General features: G+C 35.1%; 1 protein-coding gene across 1 annotated transcript in view; it reads left to right on the top strand.

Moving 5' to 3' along the window:
* The window catches only part of TRPC3 (transient receptor potential cation channel, subfamily C, member 3), a 53667-nt gene extending 26977 nt beyond the window's left edge, over positions 1-26690 (top strand). The window contains exons 7-11 of the mRNA XM_011976370.1: positions 1299-1494; positions 2756-2965; positions 6129-6212; positions 23291-23366; positions 25837-26690. Coding sequence (XP_011831760.1) covers positions 1299-1494; positions 2756-2965; positions 6129-6212; positions 23291-23366; positions 25837-25979 — 709 coding nt within the window. The 3' untranslated portion in view covers positions 25980-26690. The remainder of the gene's footprint in view (positions 1-1298; positions 1495-2755; positions 2966-6128; positions 6213-23290; positions 23367-25836) is intronic.
* Positions 26691-27911: the final 1221 nt, after the last annotated feature.

The following is a 27911-nucleotide window of genomic DNA, read 5'->3' as shown; positions in this document are numbered from 1 at the left end:
TAGCAAAATTTCTAGAACATAATAGATGCTCTGTTAATATTTGTTTTATGAGTGAATGAATAAACTAGTACTAAAACCTACAAATCTATAAAATTCATTGTTATTTAGGATGTGTTATAACAAACTTAAAACGTACTTTTTCACAAATCTTTCTCTGAGAAAGAAAAAGACTTACTTTTGAAGGTGTAATGGAATTTTATGTGTGTAAATCTTTAATTTAATTATTATTAATTTAGTTCACCAGTGATTACAATTTGGTTCTGTGACAAAACCACCCAAATACATGTTGCCAAATATCATTTAATTAAGGGACAAAAGTAGGTAATTAGTCTGGTGAGGGTCTAAGTGCTATTTGTTGTGGTAGAAGAATCAGGAAGTACATTATATAAATTAAGGGAAAAGAACAGGAGTCTTTCATTCTGTTGCCTCCTCTTCATTTCCAGTTAAGTATTTCTAGGTAGGTAATATATTCCTGTGATAAAAAATTTAAATAGAGAGGCATCTACAGGGAAATGCCTGTCCTTCTCCCTACCCTTGGCACAGTCTCTTACTTCTCCTTAGTTCCCAGAGGCAATGGTTACTTTTGAATATTTTCAGAGATGTTTTTATATAAAAAAGAATATAAGTATTTGTATGCCTTTCTTTTTTATTTAAATGATAGAATATTTCACACTTCCTATATCTTATTTTTTCATTTAGTATATCTTTGATATAATTTTATATAAACACACAAAGCTCGATCTGTCTCATTTTCCCACAGTGGCTGCATAGCATTCCATCATATGGATATACCAGAATTATTTAGCCTGTCCCCTATTGATGGGTATTTAGATTACTTTCATTCTTCCCTACTGCAAATGATGCTGCAAGGAATATGTTTTTACATACTTTAAAAAAATTGGTTATATAATTTTAATCCCAACCCTGTTCTACTACAGAAAACCTGATTTAAATTTCTAAATCACATACAAAATCAGACAGCAAATTCCCCTTTTTGTAGGAGAAAGGAGTGGTTATTGTGACTTGACTTCAGCTTTCTCCTGTGGAGTTCAGAGAATTTTCACTTGATGATAACTTCAGAAAAGCTAGGCATTGGCACCATTTAATCACCAGTTCCTGAAAACCTGAGAGAATAATTTTTCTATGAAATGTCATAACAGAGTGGTTATACTCTTGGAGTATATTATGGTGGCATTTTACACCTGTACAGTAATTAGACCCTAACTTGTTTTTTACTTTTCACTCTTAGATATTGAAAACTGTTAACTTACTTACTTTTTACCTTATTTTTTCAACAGTGTAGAAGAAAGTTTCAAGACTTTATTTTGGTCAATATTTGGGTTGTCTGAAGTGACTTCTGTTGTGCTCAAATATGATCACAAATTCATAGAAAATATTGGATACGTTCTTTATGGAATATACAACGTAACTATGGTGGTCGTTTTACTCAACATGCTAATTGCTATGATTAATAGCTCATATCAAGAAATTGAGGTAAATCTGTTTTCTATCCATAGTGTCTATCCTTGTCATCCTATTCTGATAGTATACATCTGCTTCTGTACCCTATGGCTGAGCTCCAGCTCATGTAACAAAGAGGCTTATATCCACACAGAGCCTGGGCCTTTCCCTGTGTTTTCTACCTGGATAGATAGCTATCCACATTCTGGTGTCTTCTAGGTGCACAGCAGGGTTCCCCATGAATTTATTGCTGCTCTGCCTTCTCTCAGGGTATACTTCAGAAGTTTTGAAATAAGTGGCTAGAAAAAGTATTGGCCCTAAGGAAATTACTCTCTTTTCAATTAGCCAGCCCACCATTCTACCTGGTAGAATGACCAGATGTTTGGCAAACACTAATGGTGTTCTTTATCCAGTCAAAATTTTGAGTATTCTAGAAATCTCTTGATTCTTGGTTTTGGATTGGGCTGGGTTTGGTACCTCTCTTCACTGTTGTATATATGTTTTCTTATGTCCTTCACTTTAGTGTTCAGTGTCTTTTTAGTGCTTTGTGGTTTGTTAACTCCACCAAATCTCTATGTATGTTTTAGAAACTCATAATATATAGTGTCCTCAAAGTAGAAGTTTTGGTCCTAATGGCCTTCTAGGCCGTGTGAACTGAGAGAGGCAGCTTCCTCCTAATACGAACCCCCTTCCCTTCATTTCTCCTATCAGTTAGAGTGGTTATCTCCATCACTGTGGGCAGCACAGAGAATGAAAGGAAATGTAAGACAGGATCAGGCTACTCAGGGGCTTATGTGACATTTGGGGACATATGGTAAACACAGAAATACCAAAAAGCAATTCATCTGAGAATCATTTTTTCCCCTTGCCCTTGAAATATAATATGCTGTGTCTACAACCTGGCTTGGATAGGTATAGGTGAGGAAGGAGGATGGGAAATAGGCAACTATTGTCAAACATGCAGAATTGACTGGGTGGGGGACAGAGGGAGGAATTAATCTTTTTATCCTTCCTTGGCACTCTATTTTTCTTGTCTTTTTGCCTTGTTTTTGGATGGTAGACAGGAAGTTCTGGTTAAATTTCAGTGGGTACAGGTAGAGGCATATGAAAGAGAATGAGAATCTTTTATTTGAAAAATGAGAATATTATGTAGGTCTATAGAATATATGTAGATAAATGTGTATAAGTTACCTATGTCAAAAACATAACTTAGATTCATTGTAAAAAATCTATTAGCATCAGTTACTAGAATATTTAGCTTTTAAAATTAGGTTTTTTCTGTTTTGTGACACAGGATGACAGCGATGTAGAATGGAAGTTTGCTCGTTCAAAACTTTGGTTATCCTATTTTGATGATGGAAAAACATTACCTCCACCCTTCAGTCTAGTTCCTAGTCCAAAATCATTTGTTTATTTCATCATGCGAATCATTAACTTCCCCAAATGCAGAAGGAGAAGGCTTCAGAAGGATATAGAAATGGGAATGGGTAACTCAAAGTCCAGGGTAGGTATCGAAAACTTACCAAGACCTTAAAATAAATGTTCTGTCTCTTTTTTTTCTTGTCTTTTGATGTTTGTTCAATAATTTTTATGTGTGAACTTAGAAGATGTCAAAAGTAACTGTCTAGTCCACAGTCTTTCACAGACTAATACTAAATATTTTCATGATGTTTCAAGAAGTCACTGAGTCAAGGCCCTGTTTTGATCAGAACATCATATAAACTGCCAGATCGTAAACAAACAAAAAAGCCTTTAACTTGTTAAAAGTAACCAGAAAAGTTACTGTTAGAAAACACTTTGTTTTTGTGTGTTCTGTGCTTCTCAACTGTTATTCTGAAGTTACATAGTTTAAACTTCCAGCCTTCCTCTTAGTGTATGTATAGTTCACCACCACCATATTCTCCTTTTTTGTAGAAACTTTTTATTTGGCTAAATAATCTTTTTTCCATTAGTGCCATAAAATAGATACAGGCCCAAGAGCATCCTCAAATAATCATAAGTACTCATTTTATAAATAAGCAAGAAACCCTTGAGTTATCCCAGTTGAGTCATAGTTTAATTTTAACAAAGAAGATAATTTTCATGATGGTACTTTGTTATCATGAACTAACTTTCAGAGATAGAATTGGTATAGATAGAAGGATGTGAGTGAACCTAAATAATAGGGAATGAGGCAGACAGGAACAAAGTTATGAAGTATAACTTTTTCTAAAATTGTGAAAATGGTCTGTAGCTATAACATCCTAAAAGCCCACAAGATATCAATGTTATCTCCATAAAGCATATGCCTTCCTGAGTGAAGGTAGATATTTTTTCTCAGTTGAAACTGGGAGAAAAAGCTAAGATTAGTGCAATGTGATTTATTGCTTTTTAAAATTGTTTTGAATCTTCAAGAATTGCATTCTTTAAGAAAGTGACCTTTTAAATCTTTTTTTGTTTGACCTGGATATGGGCTCTTAAGGCTATTGGGTTACAAGTCAGCAATTGGTTGTGACAGCCCATAATTTAAAATAATACCTCATGTATGCAGTGAGAAGCAGTATAACACAAAGAAGAGAGCTTCGGCATTAGACCTGGATTTGAATTGTGACACTTGTGGCTTATTAGCAAGGAACATGGATAAATCACTTCACAACTCTGAGCCTTAATTGTCCACCAATTGTAGACAATTGTCTAACTCTGTAGAGTTGTTGTGAGGATTACATGAGATCTACAAAGTTCCAGCCTCAACAAATATCAGTGCCCTTCCTCATTCACAGTTTACAAAGTGCTTTGCTGTACATTTGAACCTCATGCAACGCTGTGAGGTAGGTATTATCATTATTCCCATTTTATAGATAAGACAATTGAAGCTATTCAGATAACTTGCTTATGCGAGGTCACATAAACTGAGCAGTGTGGGGTAGGTGAAGAATTCAAGTATTTTAGCATCAGATGCCTAGCTCTCTCTGCGGCACCTGGATGCCTCATGCTCAGCACCTGAGTCCACCCTTGGTTACCGGCCCACTTCCTCTCAGCAAGCTGTACCTTCAGCTGTGAGGTAACTGGTCTCTTAAAGGAGTCGGGCTCTAGTTGTCACCCTGGGCAGCTCCTGCTGCTACTGAAATTGACTTTGCTTTGAGGGGTCTTTGTTTTTCTGGGGATTTATTAACTGAGACTTTATTGCAAAAAAGAAGTCTCTCAAATGTGGGAGCTCACAACCCTTGCACTTCACAGAACATACCTTGAATTTTCTTTTTCTAGGCAACAGGTCTCACTGACTTCATTCCTGATACTATCATAATGTAGAAGGGGAAATACTAAACGTTAGGTTGAGAGGAGCACACACAGTAGGCTTGTGGCTACCTAGACCCCTGTAAAGAAAACACAGCCTGTTCACAGGAACGGGAAGGAAGCGTTGCATTTAGGCTGTCCTCTCCTGCCTGTATGGTACCATTAACAGGAAAGAATAGCCTTTCTCAGAGAAGATGCTGGAAATAGAAAGTTGGACACTGATCTCTCAGGAGGCTTGCTCCTCGACTTTCCACTCTTCCCATATCTGGTTAAAAACTGCCACAATAAATAAATAAATTTTTGATTTTATTTTTAAAATTTTGCATACAGACGTTTACATCTCTTTAATATTACTCATATTCATAGATACTCTTCATGTATTGAATGTAGCAGAAATTTGGAGAAATTATATTTTTCTATTTCTCTTTTTTAGAAGAGAGGAAGGAGCCTCGAGAAATCTTTCCTGCTAACCTAGACAGCTAACCTCAGTCAGCAATCAGATACTGGCCTCCAGTGGTTGACTGGAGAATTAACTTTTTGTTAGCTAAGGTTTTCACCAGGCACAATTGTAAGAGAGCAAAGAAAGGTCCTTTCCTATCAGCGCTACTTCCTTCTCTCTTAGCATCCCACACCTTCCTGAGTTACAATGGTGGGAAGTTAGGTGGTGAGGTGAATCATCTCTTCGGCTAGAGGGCCACATCTTGGAATCACACCTTACAGTGGCAGAGCTTGTCCACAGATAAGAAGACCTGCTGATACACGTGCAGAGTAGGTAGTACCTGTGGGTTCCTCTTGTTTCCTGTTCCTACCCACTCAAAAGCTAAACCTTAAAAAGAAAAAGAGAGAAAAGAAAAGGAAACCAAAATTCTTTAGCCCAATTCTCTCCAAAATTGTGAACCTGACTCAGTATAAGGCCAAGATACTTTGGAAGATGGGTTATTTTGGCTAATATTTTAGGGCTGCAAAATACCAAACGGTGCCATCTGAACCTGCAATGTGTTTCTATTCAAGTCTAGGAGAGGAACTTAGACTCAGGAACAGATCAAACTTCTGTGGAACTTGGCCTTCTAGATGCCTTGAGTACATTTTGATAAAGTATGCAAGGTCCCCAGGAAAAATTATGTTTCTTATGAGCCAATTTTTAACATATAATTTCAATTAAATAGTTCTATTACAGTAGTACATTGTGCCAACATTTTGATAAATGTGAGCATATTACTCACAGTAATTTTAACCTTTGGGAATATATTACATCACTTACAAAGCTCAACTTCCACAAAATGTTTCTTGGGAATGTTGACTCCGGAAATGTTATCAAGGAGAATAAATGGATTATATTTTTTATTCCAAATGAATGTATTCTAATTTACTAGGTTAATTGTATTTTTTCCTAGTTAAACCTCTTCACTCAGTCTAACTCAAGAGTTTTTGAATCACACAGTTTTAACAGCATTCTCAATCAGCCAACACGTTATCAGGTAAGCATTCATTAGACGTATCTCTTGATCTGTATGTGATTCCATATATGTCTGCGTGTGTGTTTGTGTGTGTGTCATGAGTTGAATTATATTCTTGAGATATGCCATGAGGATAGCTCAGAACAAAGAAAATGATTCAACACCTGTGAAATTTTTTTAAAAAATTAAAAATAAAAGAAAATAGTATGTTAGTTGGAGGAGACTTTAGAAATCAGAGTCCAAGTCCTTCATTGTTTTTAACTGAGTTCCTCTCACAATATTGAAAGCAAAGTGTTGCTACAATTACCAAATAATGTATAACTTAAACTGGAGAAAGCAGTAGAAGACAGAGTACGTTAGAATGAATAATTCTCCCACAGCAGAAAAACTTGGTTTTTCTCTATGTTTTTCTTTCAGGTGATCCATTTTTTAAATGGATTGTTTGGCTATACTGTTTCATGAGTACTACTTTAAAATATCTTCTGCATTTTGATACTGGATGTGACATTTGAACACTATTCTCCAACTCAGGGGAAGTTATAACCCTTTGTTTTTCATCTAGTTGATCATTTTGATCATCAAGTCTTTGACTTTCTGATGTGTATAAGTTCACAAAAGTGAAGATCAAGGAATTTATAATATATTGGTGATGTCAATTACTGCATATTGTTCTATTCCTTATCCAATTTTTTTAGAAGCAGGAAGCCACAAAATGACTCAGCACACTAATTGTCAGAGTCTTTTTTTTTTTTAAGAAAATTTTTGTAAATTTTACGTATTTGTTTATTTTTGTTATTGATTTTGTCTAACTTTATTTTTAATTGATAAATAATTGTACATATTCATTGTCTACATAGTGATGTTTTGATACATATATAGGGATCAGATCAGGGTAATTAGCATATCTGTCATCTCAGACATCTATCATTTCTTTGTGTTGGTAACATTCAATATCCTCCTTCTAGCTATATGAAACTGTATGATATTAAAATATCATTGTTAACTATGGTCATGCTATAATAGTGTAGAACAGTGGTCCCCAACCTTTTTGGCACCAGGGACCGGTTTTGTGGAAGACAGTTTTTTCACGGATGGGGTGGGGTGATGGTTTCAGGGTGAAAGTGTTCCACCTCAGATCATCAGGCATTAGATTCTCATAAGGAGTGCGCAACCTAGATCCCTAACATGTGCAGTTCATAATGGGTTCACAATAATAGGAGAATCTAATGCTGCTGCTGATCTGACAGGAGGTGGAGCTCAGGCGGTAATGCTCGCTTGCCAGCCTCTCACCTCCTGCTGTGCAACCTGGTTCCTGACAGACCACGGACAGGTGCCAGTCCTTTGCCTAGGGGTTGGGGATTCCTGGTGTAGAACACTAGAACTTATTCCTCCTATCTAGTGGTAATTTTGTTTCCTTTAACAAATCTCTCCATATCCCCCCCACCCCTACCTTTCCCAGTCTCTAGTATCCTCTGTCCTACATTTTACCTCTATGAGATCAACTTTTTTTAGCTTCTGCATATGAGATAGAACATGCGGTGCTTAACTTTATGTTCTTGGCTATTTCACTTAACATAATGTCCTCCAGTTCTATCCATGTTGCTGCAAATGACAGGATTTCAATCTTTTTTATAGAGTCCATTGTGTATATATACCACATTTTTTATACATTCATCTGTTAGACACCTAGGTTGATTTCATATTTTGAATATTGTGAATAGTGCTGCAATAAAACATGTGGGTGCAGTTGTCTCTTTGATAGGATGATTTCTTTTCCTTTAGATAAATTCCCAGGAGTGGGGTTGCTGGATCATACGGTAGCTCTATTTGTAGTTTTTGGAAAATCCTCCATACTGTTCTACATAGTGGTTGTACTAGTTTACATTCCCACCAATAACATTAGAGTTCTCTTTCTCTGCGTTCTTGCCAGCATTTTTTTTTTTTTTTGTCTTTTTGATTGTAGCCATTCTAACTGGAGTGAGATGATATCTCATTGTGGTTTGGTTAATGATGTTGAGCATTTTTTCATCTATTGTTGACCATTTATATGCATTCTTTTGAGAAATGTCTGTTCAGATTATTTGCCCATTTTTAATTGGATTTTTTTTTTTTTTTTTTTTTTTTTTGCTGTTGAGATTATTGAGTTCCTTGTATATTCTGGATATTAATCCCCTGTTGGATGAGCAATTTGCAAATATTTTCTCCCGTTTCGTAGGTTGTCTTTTCACTGTTGTTGTTTCCTTTGTTGTGCAGAAGTCTTTGGTTTGGTATGATTCCATATGTTTATTTTTGCTTTTGTTACTTGTGCTTTTGAGGTCTTGTTCATAAAGCATTTTCCCAGACCAATATCCGGAAGCATTTCTCCTGTGTTTTTTTCTACTAGTTTTATCATTTCAGGTCTTACATTTAGGTCTTTGATCCATTTTGCACTGATTTTTATACAAGGTGAGAAGTGGGAGTCTAGTCTCATTCTTCTGCATATGGATATCCAGTTTTCCCAGCATCCATTACTGAAGAGACTGTCCTTTTCCCAATGAGTGTTTTTGGCATCTTTGTAAAAACTCAGTTGGTTCTAAATACATGGATTAATTCTGAGTTCTTAATTCTGTTCCATAGTTTATGTGTCTGTTTTTTTTTGTTTTTTTGTTTGTTTGTTTGTTTGTTTGTTTTTTGCCAGTACCATGTGGTTTTGGTTTCTACAGCCTAGTAATATATTTTAAGGTCTGATTGTGTGATACTTCCAGTTTTTTTCTTTTTGCTCAGGATTGCTTTGGCTGTTTGGGGTCTTTCATGATTCCCTACAAATTTTAGGATATTTTTCCTGTTTCTGTGAATAATGTCATTGGTATTTTGATAGGAGTTGCATTGAATCTGTAGATTGCTTTGAGCACTATTGTCATTTTAACAGTAGTAATTCTTCTGATCCATGAGCATGGGGTACATTTCCCTTTGTATCCTCTTCAGTTTCTTTCATCAGTGTTTTGTAGTTTTCCTTGAAGAGGTCTTTCATCTCCTTGGTTAATGAATTCCTGGGTATTGTAAATGGCATTGCCTTTTTTGTTTTCTTTTTCACATAGTTTGTTGTTCGTGTATAGAAATGCGACTGATTTTTGTATGTTAATTTTGTATTCTGCAACTTTACTGAATTTGTTTATTAGTTCTAAAAGTTATTTGGTAGAGTCTGTAAGTTTTTCAATGTATGAGATCATGTTGGCTGCAGACAGGGACAATTTGATTTCCTTCTTTCCAATTTGGATACCCTTTCTTTCTTTCTCTTGCCTAATTGTTCTGGCCAGAATGTCCGGTACTATGTTGAATAAGAGTGGTGATAGTGGGCATCCTTTTCTTGTTACAGTTCTAAAAAAGCTTCCAGCTTTTCCCAGTTCAGGAATATGTTAGCTGTGGGTTTGTTATATGCCTTTATTACATTGAGATTCTTTCTTTCTATACCTAATTTATTAAGTTTTTTTTATCATTAAGGAATACTGAATTTTATGAAAAGCTTTTATCATCTGTTGAGATAATCATACAGTTTTTATCCTTCATTCTGTTGATGTGATGCGTGATGTTTATTGGTTTTTGTATGCCGAAACATCCTTGCATTCCTGGGATAAATTCCACTTATCAAGTGGGATTTTGATGTGATTTTGGATTTGATTTATTCGTCTTTTATTGAGAATTTTTACATCTATGTTCATCAAGGATATTGGCCTGTAGTTTTATTGAGTGCTTATTTTGGTATTGGGGTTATACTGGTCTCATAAAGTGAGTTAAGAAGAATTCCTTCTGCTTTAATTTTTCCAAATAGTTTGAGAATAATTGGTATTAATTCTTCTTTAAAGGTTCAGTGGAATTCAGCAGTGAAACCATTTGGTCCTGGACTTTATTATTATTTTTTTAGAAGATGTTTTATGCACTCATTTAATCTTGTTACCTGTTTTTGGTCTGTTTAGATTTTCTATTTCTTCTTCGTTCAATCTTGTAGATTGAATGTGTCCATGATTTTATCTATTTTCCCAGGTTTTCTAATTTATTGGCATATGGTTATTCATAGTAGTCTCTAGTGATCTTTCATATTTCTGTGCTATTCATTGTGATGTCTCCTTTTTCATTTTCTGATTTTACTTATTTGAGCCTTATCTCTCTGTTTTTAAGTTACTCCAGCTAATGGTTTGCCAATTTTGTTTGTCTTTTAAAAAAAAACCTTTGTTTTGTTGATTTTTTGTATTTAGTCTCAATTTTGTTTATTTCTGCTCTAATCTTTATTATTTCTTCTACCAATTTGGGGTTTGATTTGTTCATGCTTTTCTTTCATGCTTTTTTCAAGCATTTTTTATGCTTTTTTTCCCCTTTATGTGCTTCATTAGATTGCTTATTTGAAATCTTTCTAGTTTTTTGATGAATGTTGGCATTTATTGCTATAAACTTGGCGCTTACTCCTGTTTTTGCTGTGTTGTATGGGTGTTGGTTGTATTTCTATTTTCACTCATTTCAAGGAATATTAAAATTTCATTCTTAATTTTTTCCTTGACCCATTGGTCATTCAGGAATATGTTGCTTAATTTTCATGTATTTGCATAGTTTCAAGTGTGCCTTTTGTTATGATGTCTAATGTTATTCCATTGTAGTCAGATAAAATACTTGATATAATTTTGATTTTATTAAGTTCCTGAGACTTGTTTTATGTCCTAACATATGGTCAATCCTAGAGAATGTACCACGTGCTGATTAAAAGAATATATGTTTTGGGGTTGGGTCTGGTAGCTCACACCTGTAATCCTAACACTTTGGGAGGCCAAGGCAGAGGGATTGCTTAAGCTCAGGAGTTTGAGACCAGCCCGAGCAACATGGTGAGACCCCACCTCTACAAAAGTGAAAAAAATTAGCCAGGCATAGTGGCACATGCCTGTAATCCTAGACACTTGGGAAGCTGAGGTAGGAGGATCTCTTGAGCCCACGAAGTTGAGGCTGCAGTGAGCCATGATTGCACAACTGCACTCCAGCCTAGGGGACAGTGTGAGACACTGTCTCAAAAAAGAAACAAAAAAAAAAAGTGTACTTCCAGCTGTTGGGTAAAATGTTCCATAAATGTATTTTTGGTCCATTGGTCTTGGTGTAGTTTAAACCTGATGGTTTTTTGTTGATTTTCTGTCTAAATGATCTGTCTAATGCTGAGAGTGAGGTTTAAGTCCCCAACTATTATTATATTAGGATGTATTTCTCCCTTTAGACTTAATAATATTTGCTTTATTTATCTGAGTGCTCTGGTATTGTGTGCATATATATTTACAACTGGTATATTCTCTTGCTGAGCCGATCCCCTTATTATTATATAATGCCTTTCTTTGTCTCTTTTTAAAGTTTTACTTTTAATAGTTACAGTGTATTCCATCATATGGTTATACTTATTTAATCATTCTTTTATTGATGGAAATAGAGGATATTGCTAGTATTTAGCTATTACAAGCAATACTATAGTAAATCATTTTGTATATATAACATCTCAATCATGAACAAATACATGGAATTGTCTGGTTAAAATATATTTGAATTTTAATTTTTTAGCTATTATCATACTGATGGAGCTTGTACTAACTTACATTCTTACAATAAATATGTTGAGAGCACCTATTTCCTCCTTAATTTACAAACACTGTGTTACCAAAGGTTTTTATCTTCACCAGATAGGTTAAAATGTGCTGCTTTGCATTTCTTTATCATGAATGAGTTTTACCTTCTTTTTTATGTTTATTGTCATATATACTTGTTACTCCATATATATTTGCTTTTCTTGATGGGCTTTTTGTTATCAATGAAGAGGAATTCTTCATATTTTAACAATATCAGCCTTTGTGTTATGAGTTAAGAATGTTTTTACCAGTTTGTGTCTTTTTAATATTTAAAGTATTTTTTCCCATCCACAACTTTTTTTATTTTTGTATAGTCAACTTTACAAATTGTTGATGGAGTCAGGTTTTGTGTCCATAGGAGATTATTTAATATTTTTAACTCATATTTCTTTAGTTCTTTCACTTCTTTGGACTCTGAAAATACTTGGTTCATATAGAATATATTTTCATTTAACCTGTAGGATGGGAATCCAAATATGTTGTCTTTCCAGATTATTATACAGCTGGGTGTGTTGAATAATCTATCTTTTCTATTGATTTGAAATACCACTTTAATAATTTACTAAATTCCTGTATAAATCTATTTCTAGGCTTTTCATTCTGTTCCACTGATCTGTCTATTCATGCTGTAGAATCCACATTAACATAATTGTTATAGTTTAAGACAAAAATCAAACAAACAAAACACACATACATGTGCATGCTTGCACATGTGTACATATGCATGTGCACACACACATACACATCCTTCAGGGGTTTTGTTTTTTTTTTTTTTTACAGAATTTCCTATTATTTTTCCTTTCTTTCTTTCTTTTTTTTTTTTTTTCTCTTTTCTTTTCTTGAGACAGAGTCTCCCTCTCTTGCCCAGGTTGGAGTGCAGTAGTGCAATCTCGGCTCACTGCAGTCTCCAACTCCTGGATTCAAGCAATTCTGCTGCCTCAGCCTCCCGAGTAGCTGGGACTACTGGTGCCTGCCACCACGCCCAGCTAATTTTGTATTTTTAGTAGAGATGGGGTTTCACCATGTTGACCAGGCTGGTCTTGAACTCCTGACCTCAAGTGATCCACTTGCCTCGGCCTCCCGAAATGCTGGGATTACAGGTATGAGCCACCAGCACCCAACCTCTTCCTTATTTTTCTATTTGAATTTTAAGGTGGGCTTGTCTGCTGGTGTCTTTATTTTGATCGCGTTAAGGCAAATTGAAGTTTTATAAGGTTGTCTTTTCTAAGGATATGATACTTTTCGATTTATTAGGTCTTCTTTAGTGTATTTGGTGACATTTTAAAGTAGTCCCCTTATTGTTTATATTAATTATGATTAATTTGGTGCAGTTCTCACAAAACCACCACATACCAACCTTTAAATGGCTAAAAGAAAATAGAAATTTATTTCTCTCTCATGTTCCTAATGTGGTACCTAACAATGTCAGGGACCCAGGCTTTTTCCATCATATTACTGCATCATGAATGGCTTTCAGTCTAACATTATCTCATGTTCCAAGAAAGCTCCTGGAGCTCTGCCTGTTATTTCTACATTCCAAAATATAGTTAGAAAGTGATAGAGAAGAAAGTTCCTTCCTATAAGAAACTTCTGTAAAGTTGCACAAACCACCTATCTGCAATGGAGCCTGGGAAATAAAGTCCTAATTTCAAGTGGCCACGCGCCAAGTCAAAAAGCTGCGGAAGAGAAATGGTAGTGTCTGCCGAAGTGGACTATACTATATGTCTTGGTGTTTATCTTAATACTTTTAAACATACTTAGGTCTCTGTTAATTGATTGATATGTTTCAAGTTTTATCTTTTGATCCTTCAGCTCTAAACTATGAAGAAAATCAATATGCGTGTTTACACCATTTTCCCCCTTCCTCTCCCAGCTCCTGCTTGTTAAATTATTAGAACTGTGCTTGTTGAAGGAAGAATAGTAATTTTCTTAATCCCTTTAGGTTCAGTACCTGGGGGCTATGAATTAAACTGATAAATGACTGATAAACAGGAGGGGGAAAAAGGATTATTTATGCATGCAGTGCACATACATGTAGAAAAACTCAGTGATGAGCGGCTCAAAGGGGTAGTTAGCATTTGGGGCTTATATACCAACTTAACAAAGGACAAGTAGTTTGTGGAGAAGTGATATGACAAAGGAAAAAGTGTTTGGGTTGCTAAAGGTAGTAAATTGTTGGAAGGTGGGAGAAACTGATAGAAGATACAGGTTATTTTAGTAAGGTTTGCTTGTACAGAACCACCTTGGTGCTGACTTTCTGTCCCCAGTGGTAATGATTGTTTTTCTCCTAATCTGAGAGGGGGAGAGGAGGAAGACCTTCACAAAGGGAAATGTATGTCTTGTTTTTAGGCAGATGGGTTAGGGCAGAGAGCTCTTTCTGTGTTTCCTACTTTTCAGTTGCCTTTGGCTCAAAATAATCCTTATGCCAAAATGTTATATTTTGGGGTGGCATACTCTGATCCACTTCACTACCTTTTCAGGACTATTGCCTACATTTGGTTCAGTTTTCGTCCCACAGTTAAACATAGTCCGTATTCACCAGCAGTCTTTTTTGCCATAATTTTCTATTTATCTCTTTGTTAGCTTAAGTTTGTCTTTTTGTAATTCCTTCAAGAAGAGTTTATGGGAACTATGTTCTCTGAGTGGGTTTATATTCTAAATTAGTTTCCATTTCTATGTATTTATATTGACTACCTGTAATATACTTAGGTGATATTTTTAATGTATGTGTAGACGTTGCTCCAGAGCCTCGTGGAATGGAATGTTGATGTGGAAGAATTTGAGGCCAGACTGATTGTTTTCCTCATATAGTTGACCTGAGGTTTTAGTTTGAATGCCCCAAATATCTTTATCTTTGAAATCCAACAACTCGGTATTGATTGCTCTATAGGTGGATCTGTATCGATTTTTCCTGGCACACACTATGGCCATTGTATTTTTTTTTTTTTTTTAGATGGAGTCTTGCTCTGTCGTCCAGGCTGGAGCGCAGTGGCGTGATCTCAGCTCACTGCAACCTCCACTTCCCAGGTTCAAGTGATTGTCCTGCCTCAGCCTCCCAAGTAGCTGGGACTACAGGTGCCGCCACCATGCCCAGTCAATTTTTGTATTTTTTTAGTAGAGATGGGGTTTCATTGTGTTAGCCAGGATAGTCTCGATCTCCTGACCTTGTGATCCATCTGCCTTAGCCTCCTAAAGTGCTGGGATTACAGGAATGAGCCACCGCACCCGGCCACACTATGGCCTTTCAATATGTACATTTAGTCTTCTTTTAATTTTTGAATAATTTTATTGAAATATCTTGAAATATTTTTTCTGCTCCATTATTTTGGATTTCTTCTTCAAAGACACCAATTTAAAGCCTGCTGAATTCTTCTTGACTGTCTTCCATATCTACCATTTTTTCCCTATTCATTTTGAATTTTTCATCCATTTCTATTTTAGGCTCCTTTTTTCTCAAACTTTATTTTATTTTTTAATTTTATTTTTAATTGACACATTATAATATGCATACTTATGGCATACAGTGTGATATTTCAATACATGTATACATTGTGTAAGGATCAAAGCAGTGCATTTGGCGTGTTCATCGCCTTGTTCATTTATCATTTCTTTGTGGTAAGACCATTCAAAATCCTCTCGTCTAGCTATTTTAAAACATACAATACAATGTTAACTATAGTCCCCCTACTGTGTCCTGTAACACCTTAACTTACTTCTTCTATCCAACTATAACTTTGTACCTGGTGACCAACTTCTCCCCACCTCCCATTCCCCTTGCCCTCTCCAATTTCTGGTAGCCACTATTCTACTCGCTACTTCTATGAGATAAACTGTTTAAGATGGCACGTATGAGTGAGATCATATGATATTTGCCTTTCTGTACCTGGCTTATTTCATTTAACATGATGTCCTCCAGGTCCATCTGTGTTGCCACAAAGACAGAATGTCATTGTGGCTGAATAGAATTCCACTGTGTGTATATATACAACCATACTTTCTTTATCTGTTCATCTGTTGATGGACAGTTAGGTTGATTCCGTATTTTGGCTATTGTGAATAGTGCTGCAGTAAACATGGGAGTGCAGATATCTCTTCACCATACTGATTTCATTTCCTTTGGGTATATACCCAGTAGTGGGATTGCTGGATCATATGGTAGTTCTATTTTTAATTTTTTAAATATCTCTTCAATATACTGATTTCATTTCCTTTGGATATATGCCCAGTAGTGGGCTTTTTGAATCATATGGTAGTTCTATTTTTAATTTTTTAAGGAACTTCCATACTGTTTTCTGTAATGGCTGTACTAATTTACATTCCTATCAATAGTGTATGAGTTCTCTTTCTCCACCTCCATACCAGCATTTGTTATTTTTTTGTCTGTTTGATAATAGGCATCCTAACTAGGGTGAGATGAAATCTTATTGTGGTTTTGATTTGCATTTCTGTGATGATTAGTGATGTTGAACATTTTTTCATATGCCTGTTGTCCATTTGTATGTCTTCTTGTGACAAAGGTCTCTTTAGGTCTTTTGCCCATTTTTAAATTGGATTACTTGTTTTTTGCTGTTGAGTTGTTTTAAGTTTCTTATATATTCTGGATATTAACCCCTTGTCAGTTGCATAGTTTGAAAATATGCTTGATGTAATCCCATTTGCCTATTTTTGCTTTTGTTGCCTGTGTTTTTGAGGTCTTATCCAAAAACTCCGTGCCCAGACCAGGGTCCTGAAGTATTTCCCCTATGTTTTCTTCTAGTAATTTTATCATTTTGAGTCTTACACCTGAGACTTTATTTTGAAATGATTTTTGTATGTGGTGAGAGATAGAGGTCTAGTTTTATCCTTCTGCGTGTGGATGTCCAGTTTTCCCAGCACCATTTGTTGAAGAGACTGTCCTTTCCCCAATGTATGTTCTTGGTGCATTTGTTGAAAATCAGGTAGCTGTAAGTGCTTCCTGGTTCATAGACAACTGTCTTCTCACTCTGTCTCATATGGCAGAAAAGGGACAAGGAAGTTCTATGGGATCTCTTTTATAAGAGCACTAATCCCATTCGTAAGGGTGGAACCTAATCACCACCATCACATCGGGGATTAGGATTTGAACACATGAGTCTGGGGTGGACAAAACATTCAGTTCATAACAAGTGAACAAGTGAGTGATAATAACAATTGTTTGGTTGTTAGAGAATTTTTTTTTTCATGCAGCATGATTATAATAGGTAAGACTTACCTTTAAAACTATTACAGAACTTGGGGGTGGGTGTGGTGGCTCATGCCTGTAATCCCAGCACGCTGGGAGGCCGAGGTGGGTGGATCACCTGAAGTCAAGAGTTTGAGACCAGCCTGCTTAACATGGTGAAACCCTGTTTCTACTAGAAAACAAACAAACAAACAAAAATCAGAACTTGGTCTGCTGAATAGGGATTTTCTTTCAAAGTGATAACTCTTAGAATATACTAATTCTAATGGGGCTATCACAACTCAGAATATTTTTAGAACATCTTTAAATAAATACTTTTATAATTAGTCCATAAGACAAAAAATGTTTCATTTTTTTCTAGTTACTGAACTTAGCTAGTTATTCCTGTTAATAAGACTTAGTGCCATGACTTTGCATTTTTTAAAAAAAAGATCACATCCAACTTCAACAAACATGTAGCCATCACCAATAGGGTCATCACCTTATGTGTTTTATATCCAAATGAGGGGTTTTTTCTCCAAAACAATTTATTTAAAGACAGAGATTCAAATATGCCCCAAGGGGCCACAGCGGAAGAGTTTCAAAAATGTTTTGATCAGGGCCAGACACGGTGGCTCACTTCTACAATCCCAGTGCTTTAGGAGGCTGATATAGGATGGCAGTTTAAGCCCAGAAGTTTGAGGCTGCAATGAGCTATGATCATGTCACTGAACTCCAGCCCTGGTGACACAGCAAGACCCTTTCTCTCAAAAAAAGACAAAAATACCAAAAACGTTTTGATCAATAGTGGTATTTATATTAAAATTAATTATTAATAGCATGTTGAAGTAATTCTTTTATGTGTGTAAAGAACTTTTTTTAACTGGGTGTGATTTTTTTTCTCAAGAACATACTTAGGAGGATGGCTATGATTAAATTCTGCTGATTTTAACGATATTTTATTTGTTATTTATTATAACAATATTTGTGTTTGGTTATTTCAAGTTAAAAGCATGCAGATATGCTATGATATGTTAAGAAATAGGAATTTATTGTGAGACTCCACAGAAGTTGGACTGTGGGTTCTTGAGTTTTATTCTCTCTATTGTCTCTTGTGGGCAGATCTGCTTTCACAGCTGACTTCACTTTGGTAACACCGTTGGTCCAAACAAATACAGTATTGGACAGTCTTTGGCCCAAGTGGTGGACTCTGGTCCAGTCCATGAAGGATATAATTGATGACTTGTTTTTACTGGAAGCACATGACAGTTTTTCTCTAAATGGAGCAAAATGAGATGTTCCTGAACTCCACTCACAGTGAGCTTCCAGGCACATTCAGGACAACCCCTGTTATACATGATGTTAGGTTATACAGATACAAAGATATAGGTCATGGCTTCAAGAATCTCTCCATTGAAGTAGAATGGCAGTGTTGAGGTTAGGAAGAAAGAAAGGAAAGAATAAGTAGACAAATACTCACATAACACTACATACTCTGTGGTATAGTTATGCCTATATATGAAATAGAAATAAATATAGATGCAATGAAATATAAATGGTTTGGGAATAGAGAAAACAAAAATAGCTCAGAGCAGTCTGAACTATGTGAGGTATGCAGGCCCAGAGAACATGAGTATGGGACTTTCAGTCACAGCCCCCTACCTCTACCCATGCCTGAGGACGGTTGTCTAAATTCATTTGTTCCTGACTTGCAGCCTCACCTGTTATCTTCATGTCCCTGGAATTTGTGATGCAAAGAACAATGTATAACCATTCAAAAGCTTATGTTATTTCAAATCCTTGATAAACAACTTAGGAACTGCCTCTTCTTTACATTTAAAAACTCACTAGTACTTGCTGCTAATTGAAGCACATATCCAGGGCAACTTGAATCTGTGCTCCCCAGGTTGCAGTCCTTAAACTTGGCCCAAATAAACTCTCTACTTATATATTTAGTTTGCCTCAGATTTTTTCTTTAGGTCAACAGAACTGGGAAACCTAGAAGAGAGGATATTTTAAAGTCAATCCATAGGTTTGCAGGTCCCTCTTCAAAAAAAAAAAAAAACAACAGAAAAAAGTAACAGGTAAAAGTCAATCAAGTAGAAGGATAAACAAATTTATTCTCTGTTGCCCCAAAGAACAGAACTTGGACTGATAGTTATTTTGGCTTCAATACAAAGGAGTTGTTTTCTAACAGCTATAGTTGTCCAAAAATAGATTAAACCAGCTGTCTGAAAAAATAGCAGGCCCTCAGTCACAGAAGTTTATACAGAAGCTGTGTAATGGTAATCTTTCACAAAGTTTCATGAGTGGTATAAAAACATGAAAAACAATGATTCCTAAGGTCCTTTTCCTGTCTAAAATTTTACTCTATACTTCTGAGTTTTTTTCTATTTGTCTACATCAGTCTTATTACCCTTCATTGACACTTTTTAGATTGTTAAAATTCATAGTACAAAACCTACTGACAGTCAATTTGGCTTCTCTGTAGAATTAAATGAGAGAATGAATGTAAAAGTACCTGATAGAGTGCTTAAGAATTATTAGTTGAATTTGATTCAGTGAAAAATACCAAGTGAGAAGAAAAGCTTTCACTCCTTTTGGGAAGGAAGATATCTAACCACCTCACAGCTACCCAACCACCCACATCTTACTTCTTCTCCCAGTCTTAATGGAGAGTTGAAAAATGAAATTGAGTTTGTTTGCAGGAAGGACTGTTTGAAGTAAGTACCGCCTGGGATCTTTACCTGGTTACTACTGAATTTCTGTTTTGGAACCTCTGTTTAGGATTTCCATACCCTGTACAGAGAAAATCAATAGTCTTTATAGAGTTAGAATATCTTCCTTAAAGAGTGACTCACAGGCTTGTACCAAGAAAGCTGTATAATTTCTGGAGGTTTGTGGAATGTGGAAGTTAATCTGTCGACTTCTATTGTGTTAGTTAGTTAGCAATTTGAGCAAGAGGGAAAAAAGATGAATCTGTTATTGGTAGTTTAATTTTTAGTACTAGCTTTAATTAAAGAATCAGTTGGAAATTTAGTTAAAGGTAGTATTTAAAATGGTACTTTTACTTGTTACATATGAGTTTCATGGTCCTTGCTTATGATACCATCATTAAGATGCATTTATTGAGATTTGCTTTACAGAAGCTTAGATTATAATGAGAGAATAATAGTTATATTATTCAAGGACCTACTATGTAATTTACATGTACTGTCTCTTTTCCAAGACACAGTCTAGCATTTCCATTATGCAGATTAAGATACCAAGGTTCCAGATCTACATGATTTGTTCTTGCAGCTCACAATCTCAACTGTGTTAAAGAAAACCAGAGTTAGACAGTAGCTAAAGTGGTAAAAACAGATTTTATTCAGGAGCTATTGCAATAGGGGGAGAGAGGCCTCAAGAGTCTTTGTTGCCTATTACACAATACTGTCTTGGGTTTACTAGACAAGCTTCCTAATAGAATGGGGATGGCCAATCTTTGTCTCCTTCTCTGAGCTGCAGATCATTTTAGAATCCTCACAAATTATCTTTCCAACACGAACAAAGGGATGGACTATTACCAGGTAGTGTCATATATGGGGAAACTGATTTCTGTCTAACCTCAGGTGCCTTCTTGCCTTGTGCAGAGGCTCAACTTGTCTCAGCACTAATTGTTAAATAGTCATTTCTTTTCCATCAATTTGTATTACTGCCTTTCGAGCTGCTATTAACTGATACACGTAACTTTGTATTTTCGTTTTATAGGAATCTGTCTTCACTGTCCCCTAAATTTAACCAGATCCCTGATTTGTTCACCCATTATAGTGAATTGTTCCGTATCAATACGAAGTTTCACTGGACTGGGGACTGTGTTCACTGTTGTATTCCTAGCACCTAGTTCAGTACCTGCCACGGAACTGGCTTTCAATAAATATTTGCCGAATGAATGAATCAATCCAGGTTAAGATCCATCCAGCTGTGAGTCTGTCTTGGGATCTAGATTCTATAAAATTCAACAGGTTTTATATCTTACAGTGACTGGTAAAATGAGCTTTTCCTTTTCAGTAGCACGGGCCCTCTCAGTTTCTTGTTATTCTTTGCATAACATTTTGAATCTTCCTGGATTCCTCTCTTTTACTTGACCTTGGTGTAATTTCTACTTTCTTAAAATTGAAGTATATATTTTCTACTCTCGCTATGCCTGCATCTTAGTTCAGGTCTTTTTCCCTTTCCTTTGTTATCTTTTATATACAATATTTGTTACATGCATAAGAATATGTATAATGCAAAATAAATTATGAAGCATAATTACATTCACACCTATGAAACCACCACCGACCTGACAATGATAACATTATCCATCCATTGCCTCTACTTATATGCACCTCCCTACCTACTCCTCTGCCTTCACCTAACAGTTAATCCCTATCTTGAAGTTGGGTTTCTCCTCTTCTTGCTTTGATTTTCTTTTCAAATATAATTTATTATATATGTCAATATTCCTAAAAATATATTTTATAGATTTACTTGTTATTGAGCTTCATAAGAATAGCTTCATACTTTGCGGTCTTCTGCAACTGGAATTTTTCATTCAACATTATGCTTCTAAGATTCATCCACACTATTGTGTGTGGCTATGGTGCATTAATTTCATTAATGAACACAATAACATTACATTATAACATACTACAATTTGTCTATTCTTGTTAATATTTGTTTAGATTGTTTCTAGTGTTTTGCAATTTCAGACAGAGTTACTACAAACATTGTTGTATGTCTCTTGGTTCATACCTGCAAAGTTTCTCTAGACCTTATACTGAGAAGTGGACTTTCTAGGTGAAAGGGCATGCAAATGTTCAACTTTAAAAGATAATACCACCTGGCTGCAGTGGCTCATGCCTATAGCTCCAGCTGCTTGAGAGGCTGAGGCAGGAGGACAGCGTTGAGCCCAGGAGTTTGAGGCAAGCCTGTACAGTATAGTGAGACCACCTCTAAAATTTTCTTAATATAAATCAATTTAAAAACTAAAAAGATAATACTAAATTGTCAACAAAGTTGTCTACAGTCTTGCCAGTAAAATATAAAAGTCCCCATTGATTCATCTCCTTTCCAACACTTGGCATGACCAGATTCATTAATCATTCTCTTTATTAGATGTAAAATTGTGTCTCCTTTTAGTCATAATTTGTATTTCCCTGCAACAGAGTTTGAAATTGTTTCTTAAGCTTGTTGACCCTTCACATTTCCATTTCTGTGAAACATTCGTTTGTCTTTTGCCCATTTTAAAATTGGGTTATTTGAGTTTTTCTTATTGAATTAAAGTTCTTCATGTATTTGGATCCAAATTATTTTTACTTACAAGTATTACCAATATTTTCTCCCAGTCTGTGACTTATCTTTTCACTTTCTTTATGGTATCTCTATAAACAGAAATTTTAAATTGTAATGAAGTTGCATTTATCAGTCTTTTCTATTGTAATCAGAAGTTTTAATCTTGTTTTTTTTAAAATCCAGGCCTACCCTAAATTTATAAATATACTGTCTTATATAATATTTTAAGGATTCAGAAGCTTTATCTTTCACATTTAAGATGCACATGGTATTAATTTTTGTATTCATGGTATGAAATAGGGCTCCAATTTATTTTTTTCCATAAGGATAAACAGTTATCCTAGAAGAGCATTTATTTAGACTGAAAATAGTCACTATATATAGATATTAGAGAAAAGCATGCAATGTAACAAAATATATGGCATTTAGAAAATGTAAAATATAATACAGTAATTAGTATATATACAAAATTTGAAGAAAAGATATTGGAAGGACATACACCAAAATGACAACAGTGATTATCATTGGATGGTGAGGTTGCTAATGATTTCATTATTTAGTTGCTCTTCTCTGTATTTTACAAATTCTCTATCGAGAGCATACATTAATGTATTTTTCTAAATACTGGGAAATAAGGTAGTGTCTATGAGTGATAATGTAGCATTAATGTAACTCAAAAAGAAACTGTCAGTTGAAAGAGAAGCCGTGAATTCAAATCTTCAAGCTTAACTTCTTTTTGAAAGCTTCTTCCATTTCTGAGGCAAAAAAAAGTATTGGTGGATTATGCAATAAGTCTCAGTAGAAGGCGTTAAGAGAGTTAAGTTCTGAAACCTGCATAATTTTTCTATACATAGTTATAAAATATTTTTCTCCCAAGTTGTTTGCTTTACAGGTATGTAAGCCTCTTTGGAAAATAAGATTCGGGGCACTTATGTATATCAGTGGAGGTCTAATCATTTACTTTTGCCCAACAGCAGATAATGAAAAGACTTATAAAGCGGTATGTTTTGAAAGCACAAGTAGACAAAGAAAATGATGAAGTTAATGAAGGTAAGCATCTCCAACTTGAGAAACATCCTTTTATAACTAACTTAATGAACCTAGAAAACTTCATATTGAGGCATACTTTAAAAATCCAATCCCAGGTTATAGTTTGGATGCCTCTCAGATGGGAGAAGGATCTTATGTTACATTTTTAAAACTTCATCTTTTAAAATAAACAGTTATTTAAAATATTGATCAGAGGCAATTTATCTCTACTCATAGTGCCCTAACTGATTCTTAGAATGTAAAGACTGACATCTTTCTAGCAGTTTTTTAATCCCTCTGACATAAAGTAGTCAGTAGTATTGGTTACATTTTCAGTGAGTTCACATTAGTGTTAACATTTTTCCAGTTAAGCAGATAAAAGAACAGTGACTCAAACAGAATTCATGTGCTCAGGAAAACCTCTATTTTGTTGTTCAGAAACACATTTTTAACCTGTTTTTCTTGTCTGGTGCTTCTCTTTTGAATTTCACTTTCCCCCCTGCCTCCTTACTTTAAGCAAGCTTATTTTTTTAAGGCATATTTGAGGCAGGGCATCAGTGTGGACTATAAAAATTTTTTACAAAAGTCTAGGAGATAGAGCTAAACACAGGCCCAGAGTTGGAAAGAAATCAACCAGAGAGAAATAAGTTGCCCTAAAAATGCAAACTGTACCTTCCAACATCAATGAGATGCCACTAAATCTATCTACATTGATAAAAGAAGAAAGGGCTAAACTTCATAATATTATAGTTCATGGACTTTGAAGCCGTTACTTGATTAATACAAGGAATCCCTTTTAAATTGAAATCAATCTAATAGTATATGTATGTAGAAAAGAAACCTGTGAATTTATAATTGATAACTAGCAAAAATCTAATCATGGTGACCTAATCAAACTGTCTCAGGAGAAAGGATTGGAATGAGGTGGTAGTTTAGAAAGCAGAAGTCTGATCAGTTGTACCATAACCTCCATGGGGGTGGGGAGGGAGGAACAAAGTGGAAGAATTGTATGGCCAAAACAGCATAAAAAACAAGAAGCATTTCCCAAGCCCTTGCACAAAGGAGGAAAATCAATGGGAATTTGGAGTTTTGAACAAAGTTCTTACTGAGAAAGTGTGTCATATAACCTCCTTATTTAATTAATGAGGAAATTAAAATCTGAAGAGTTTGAGTAACTTGTGTTTCCTGAATTGGCAGAGTAAATATTTAATACAACACATAGGTTGTAGTCTCCCCATGAGTGGGGAACAAGGAAGAAAGGATAGTAGAAGGTGAAATGGGGCAGGGGGTCCTCTATGATACTGAATGGTGTGAGAATCCACTCCTTCCACCGAAGTCTGCCTCATGATTTCAAATAAGATCAGTTTATTCCTTTTATATTGCCATATGCCAAAGGAAGCACTTTTTTTTTTTTTTTTTGCCACAAAAGGCTCCTTAAATGTTCTGTATTTCTGAGAGTTAGAATTTTTTTCAAATAAAAAGGCTCTGATGTTTATGTAATAGAAGAATATTGAAATTATACTTTAAAGCATATTAAAGATACGAGGAAATATCATCAAAGGTGTGTTTCAAATGCCATTTTATTATAAAAAGCTAAGTCAATGGTTTGAAGAATCATTTCTTAGATTCAAGGTAAATTCTTGCTCCAACATTCACTTTGAAAGTCAGTGATTTATCTACATTACAGTCACTTGCAAGAGAATCCAGTGTTTCTTTTCTTTTTTAACCAAATACTGCCTCTCCTTGAAGAGAATCCAGTTTCTAATTGCAATACACGTATGCTCTAAATATTGCCAAACTGAACTATGGGAACAATTTATTTTTATAGCCCAAACTTTTCTATTCTCTTCAAGAATATATTGCCAGTGGTATCATATCTAAACTCCTCAATTGCGCTGTTGCTTGTTACTTCCTTATACATTAATCCTTTATGCTGGACAAACTAATGTCTTCATGTCCATTGCCATTACCTTCCCTAGTAAACACTCTCTACTCTTTTTTCTTTCTTTCCCTTACTTCATATTTGCCTTAAAATTATTTGCCTGTCAGACAGATTGATTCATTTTTAGTAAAATTTAGTTTTTCTAGGATTCCCTTTGATCCTAGCAATGGGAAATGTTTGATGCAGGTGTCAATCTTTACACTTGAAAGAAACAAAGGGACTCCCTTGTAGTCAGAAAGGAGATATCCTGGCTATAGATTAGTTTACAGAGAATCACCTTATGTTAAAAGGTGGGTGAACAAAAGGACAATACTTTAAGCTGAGTGTTACTCTTAAAAAATATAGCTGGACTATTTTTATAGCTTTTTTCAAAGGTCAGTATACCTTTAAAGACAGATGTTTCTTAAATATTTTAAAGAAAAAACTTTGAAGTAGCTACTTTGGAGACCTTATGAAGCAAATACATTGATATTGTAAGAATTTCACTCTTTGTTCTTTTCTACATGCAAAGAGCAACTTACCAATAATTTTTTAATATCAATACTATAGGTGAATTAAAAGAAATCAAGCAAGATATCTCCAGCCTTCGTTATGAACTTTTGGAAGACAAGAGCCAAGCAACTGAGGAATTAGCCATTCTAATTCATAAACTTAGTGAGAAACTGAATCCCAGCATGCTGAGATGCGAATGATGCGGCAACCTGGATTTGGCTTTGACTGTAGCACAAATGTGGGCAATAATATTTCTAAGTATGAAATACTTGAAAAACTATGATGTACATTTTTAGTATTAACTACCTTTATCATGTGAATCTTTAAAAGTTAGCTCGTAATGGTTTTATTGTTTTATCACATGAAAATGCATTTTATTTGTCTGCCTTGACATTACAATGACATACCATTGTGTTGAAAAGCCCAATATTACTATATTATTGAAATTTTTATTCATTTTAAACTCCACATCTTTGCACTACCTGTTTGCCTCCAAGAGACTATCAGTTTCTTGGGGACAGGGACCATGTCTTATTCATCTTTGTGTCTCCAGCATCTAGTACAGTGCCTGGTACATAGTAGGTGCTCAATAAATGTTGAAACCAACTGAACTGAACTGCCAACAAAATAAAAATAAAAAGTCCTCACTATGTAGCATACCTTCCCTTGTCCAAGTTCTGAGTTCTGAAGAGATCTTTTTTTTTTTTAAATAGAAACTGAAGAAATTTTACAACCAGCTATGACTTGGTAAGACATTCTTAGAATTTTAGGTGTCACTGATAATCCTAGAACCATTGAGCCCCGAGGGAAGAGTTTAACAACAAAATCGGTTAATGGAAAATATAATTACATTAAATATTTAAGTTTCATATAATTATTTAAAACAACACATTAAAGATTTTTCTAAAATACAGACTGCTTGCTTTCTATCTTAGACTTACATTTGTCATTTTTCAGTAATGTAATTTTCTTTTAAGTTGGAGGTTATGCAGGATTGTCATTTTGTTATAACGGTCTATTTTCTGCCTCTGCTGCTTTAATGCTAAATGAGATATCAACAGCTGACTTTGTATCTCATCCGTGAGCTCCCTTCTGAGTTTTGGAGGGTCTGCTCATGGGAAGAAATAGGAAAGAGCAATGACTATGGGCGTACCTGGAAAGACATGGCCAAGCATCCCCAGGTGTGTTTCAGTTCCCTTTGAGGCATTTCCTGCCATCATTACTTACAACGATTGACATCTTTTTTTCTCATCAAAGGATTCCAATTCCACTTTCTATATAAAATAGATTGTGATGTATCTACGTATGCCTTATTACATAACTGAGCTGAATGCTGGTAATATCCGCAATGCCTCTTGGGAAAAGGCATACAGACCAGTAAGTTCCCCGGTCGCTTCAGAGACCATAAAACATTCAAAGCATTTTTTAACCAGCTAGGTTTAAATCTCTCATAGAGTTATGTTTAGCATCCTGAGTCCCTTCAGTCAGTTGCTGTCAAGTCTTATAGGAATACGAATTGTGATCATAGCTCAAAGAGTTTCAGAGGTCCTTAAAACCAACTAAATACATGCTACTTTAAAATCATTGCTGTCACACAGAAAAGCTTTCTAGATGTGAAGACAGAAATAAGTGTTAAATGGAACTACATAAAGCTCTTTAAAGTTACTTCTTAATTTCTACTTTTTGAGAGTTAAATTAAGAAAGGAACTTTATACATTTTTTGCTACCATTGTAGAACATTAACTTTTGTGCGATGCTAAGAGTATTTGTCTTAAACATTTTTAAGACTTCATGTTGTGTCTCAGAACTGAATAAAATATTGAATTTTTCCATTGTTATATGTTACCATATGTTATATTAAGATAGTAAAGATACAAAGTTTCTATAATAGATATTTCTGATAGTTTTATAGTATGGTCCAGATTCCAAGTGTGAAAAGTTTTTGCTTATAGCTATGGAACTGAATATTTTGTAATTTTCTTCCTTGGGGTTGGAAAAAATGCTGAATGAAAAAGTGGCAGATTCAGCTGGGGACATTCAGCCTATGATCCTTGGAATCTGAAGATCAGAGAAGTATGAAGATAAGCCTCATGGTATCCACACGATGTGAATTAAAAAAAAAACTGACTTTT

Source organism: Mandrillus leucophaeus, unplaced genomic scaffold (assembly GCF_000951045.1).
Source record: "Mandrillus leucophaeus isolate KB7577 unplaced genomic scaffold, Mleu.le_1.0 Scaffold1649, whole genome shotgun sequence".
Lineage (NCBI taxonomy): Eukaryota > Metazoa > Chordata > Mammalia > Primates > Cercopithecidae > Mandrillus > Mandrillus leucophaeus.
This window is presented reverse-complemented; position numbering and strand designations above follow the sequence as displayed.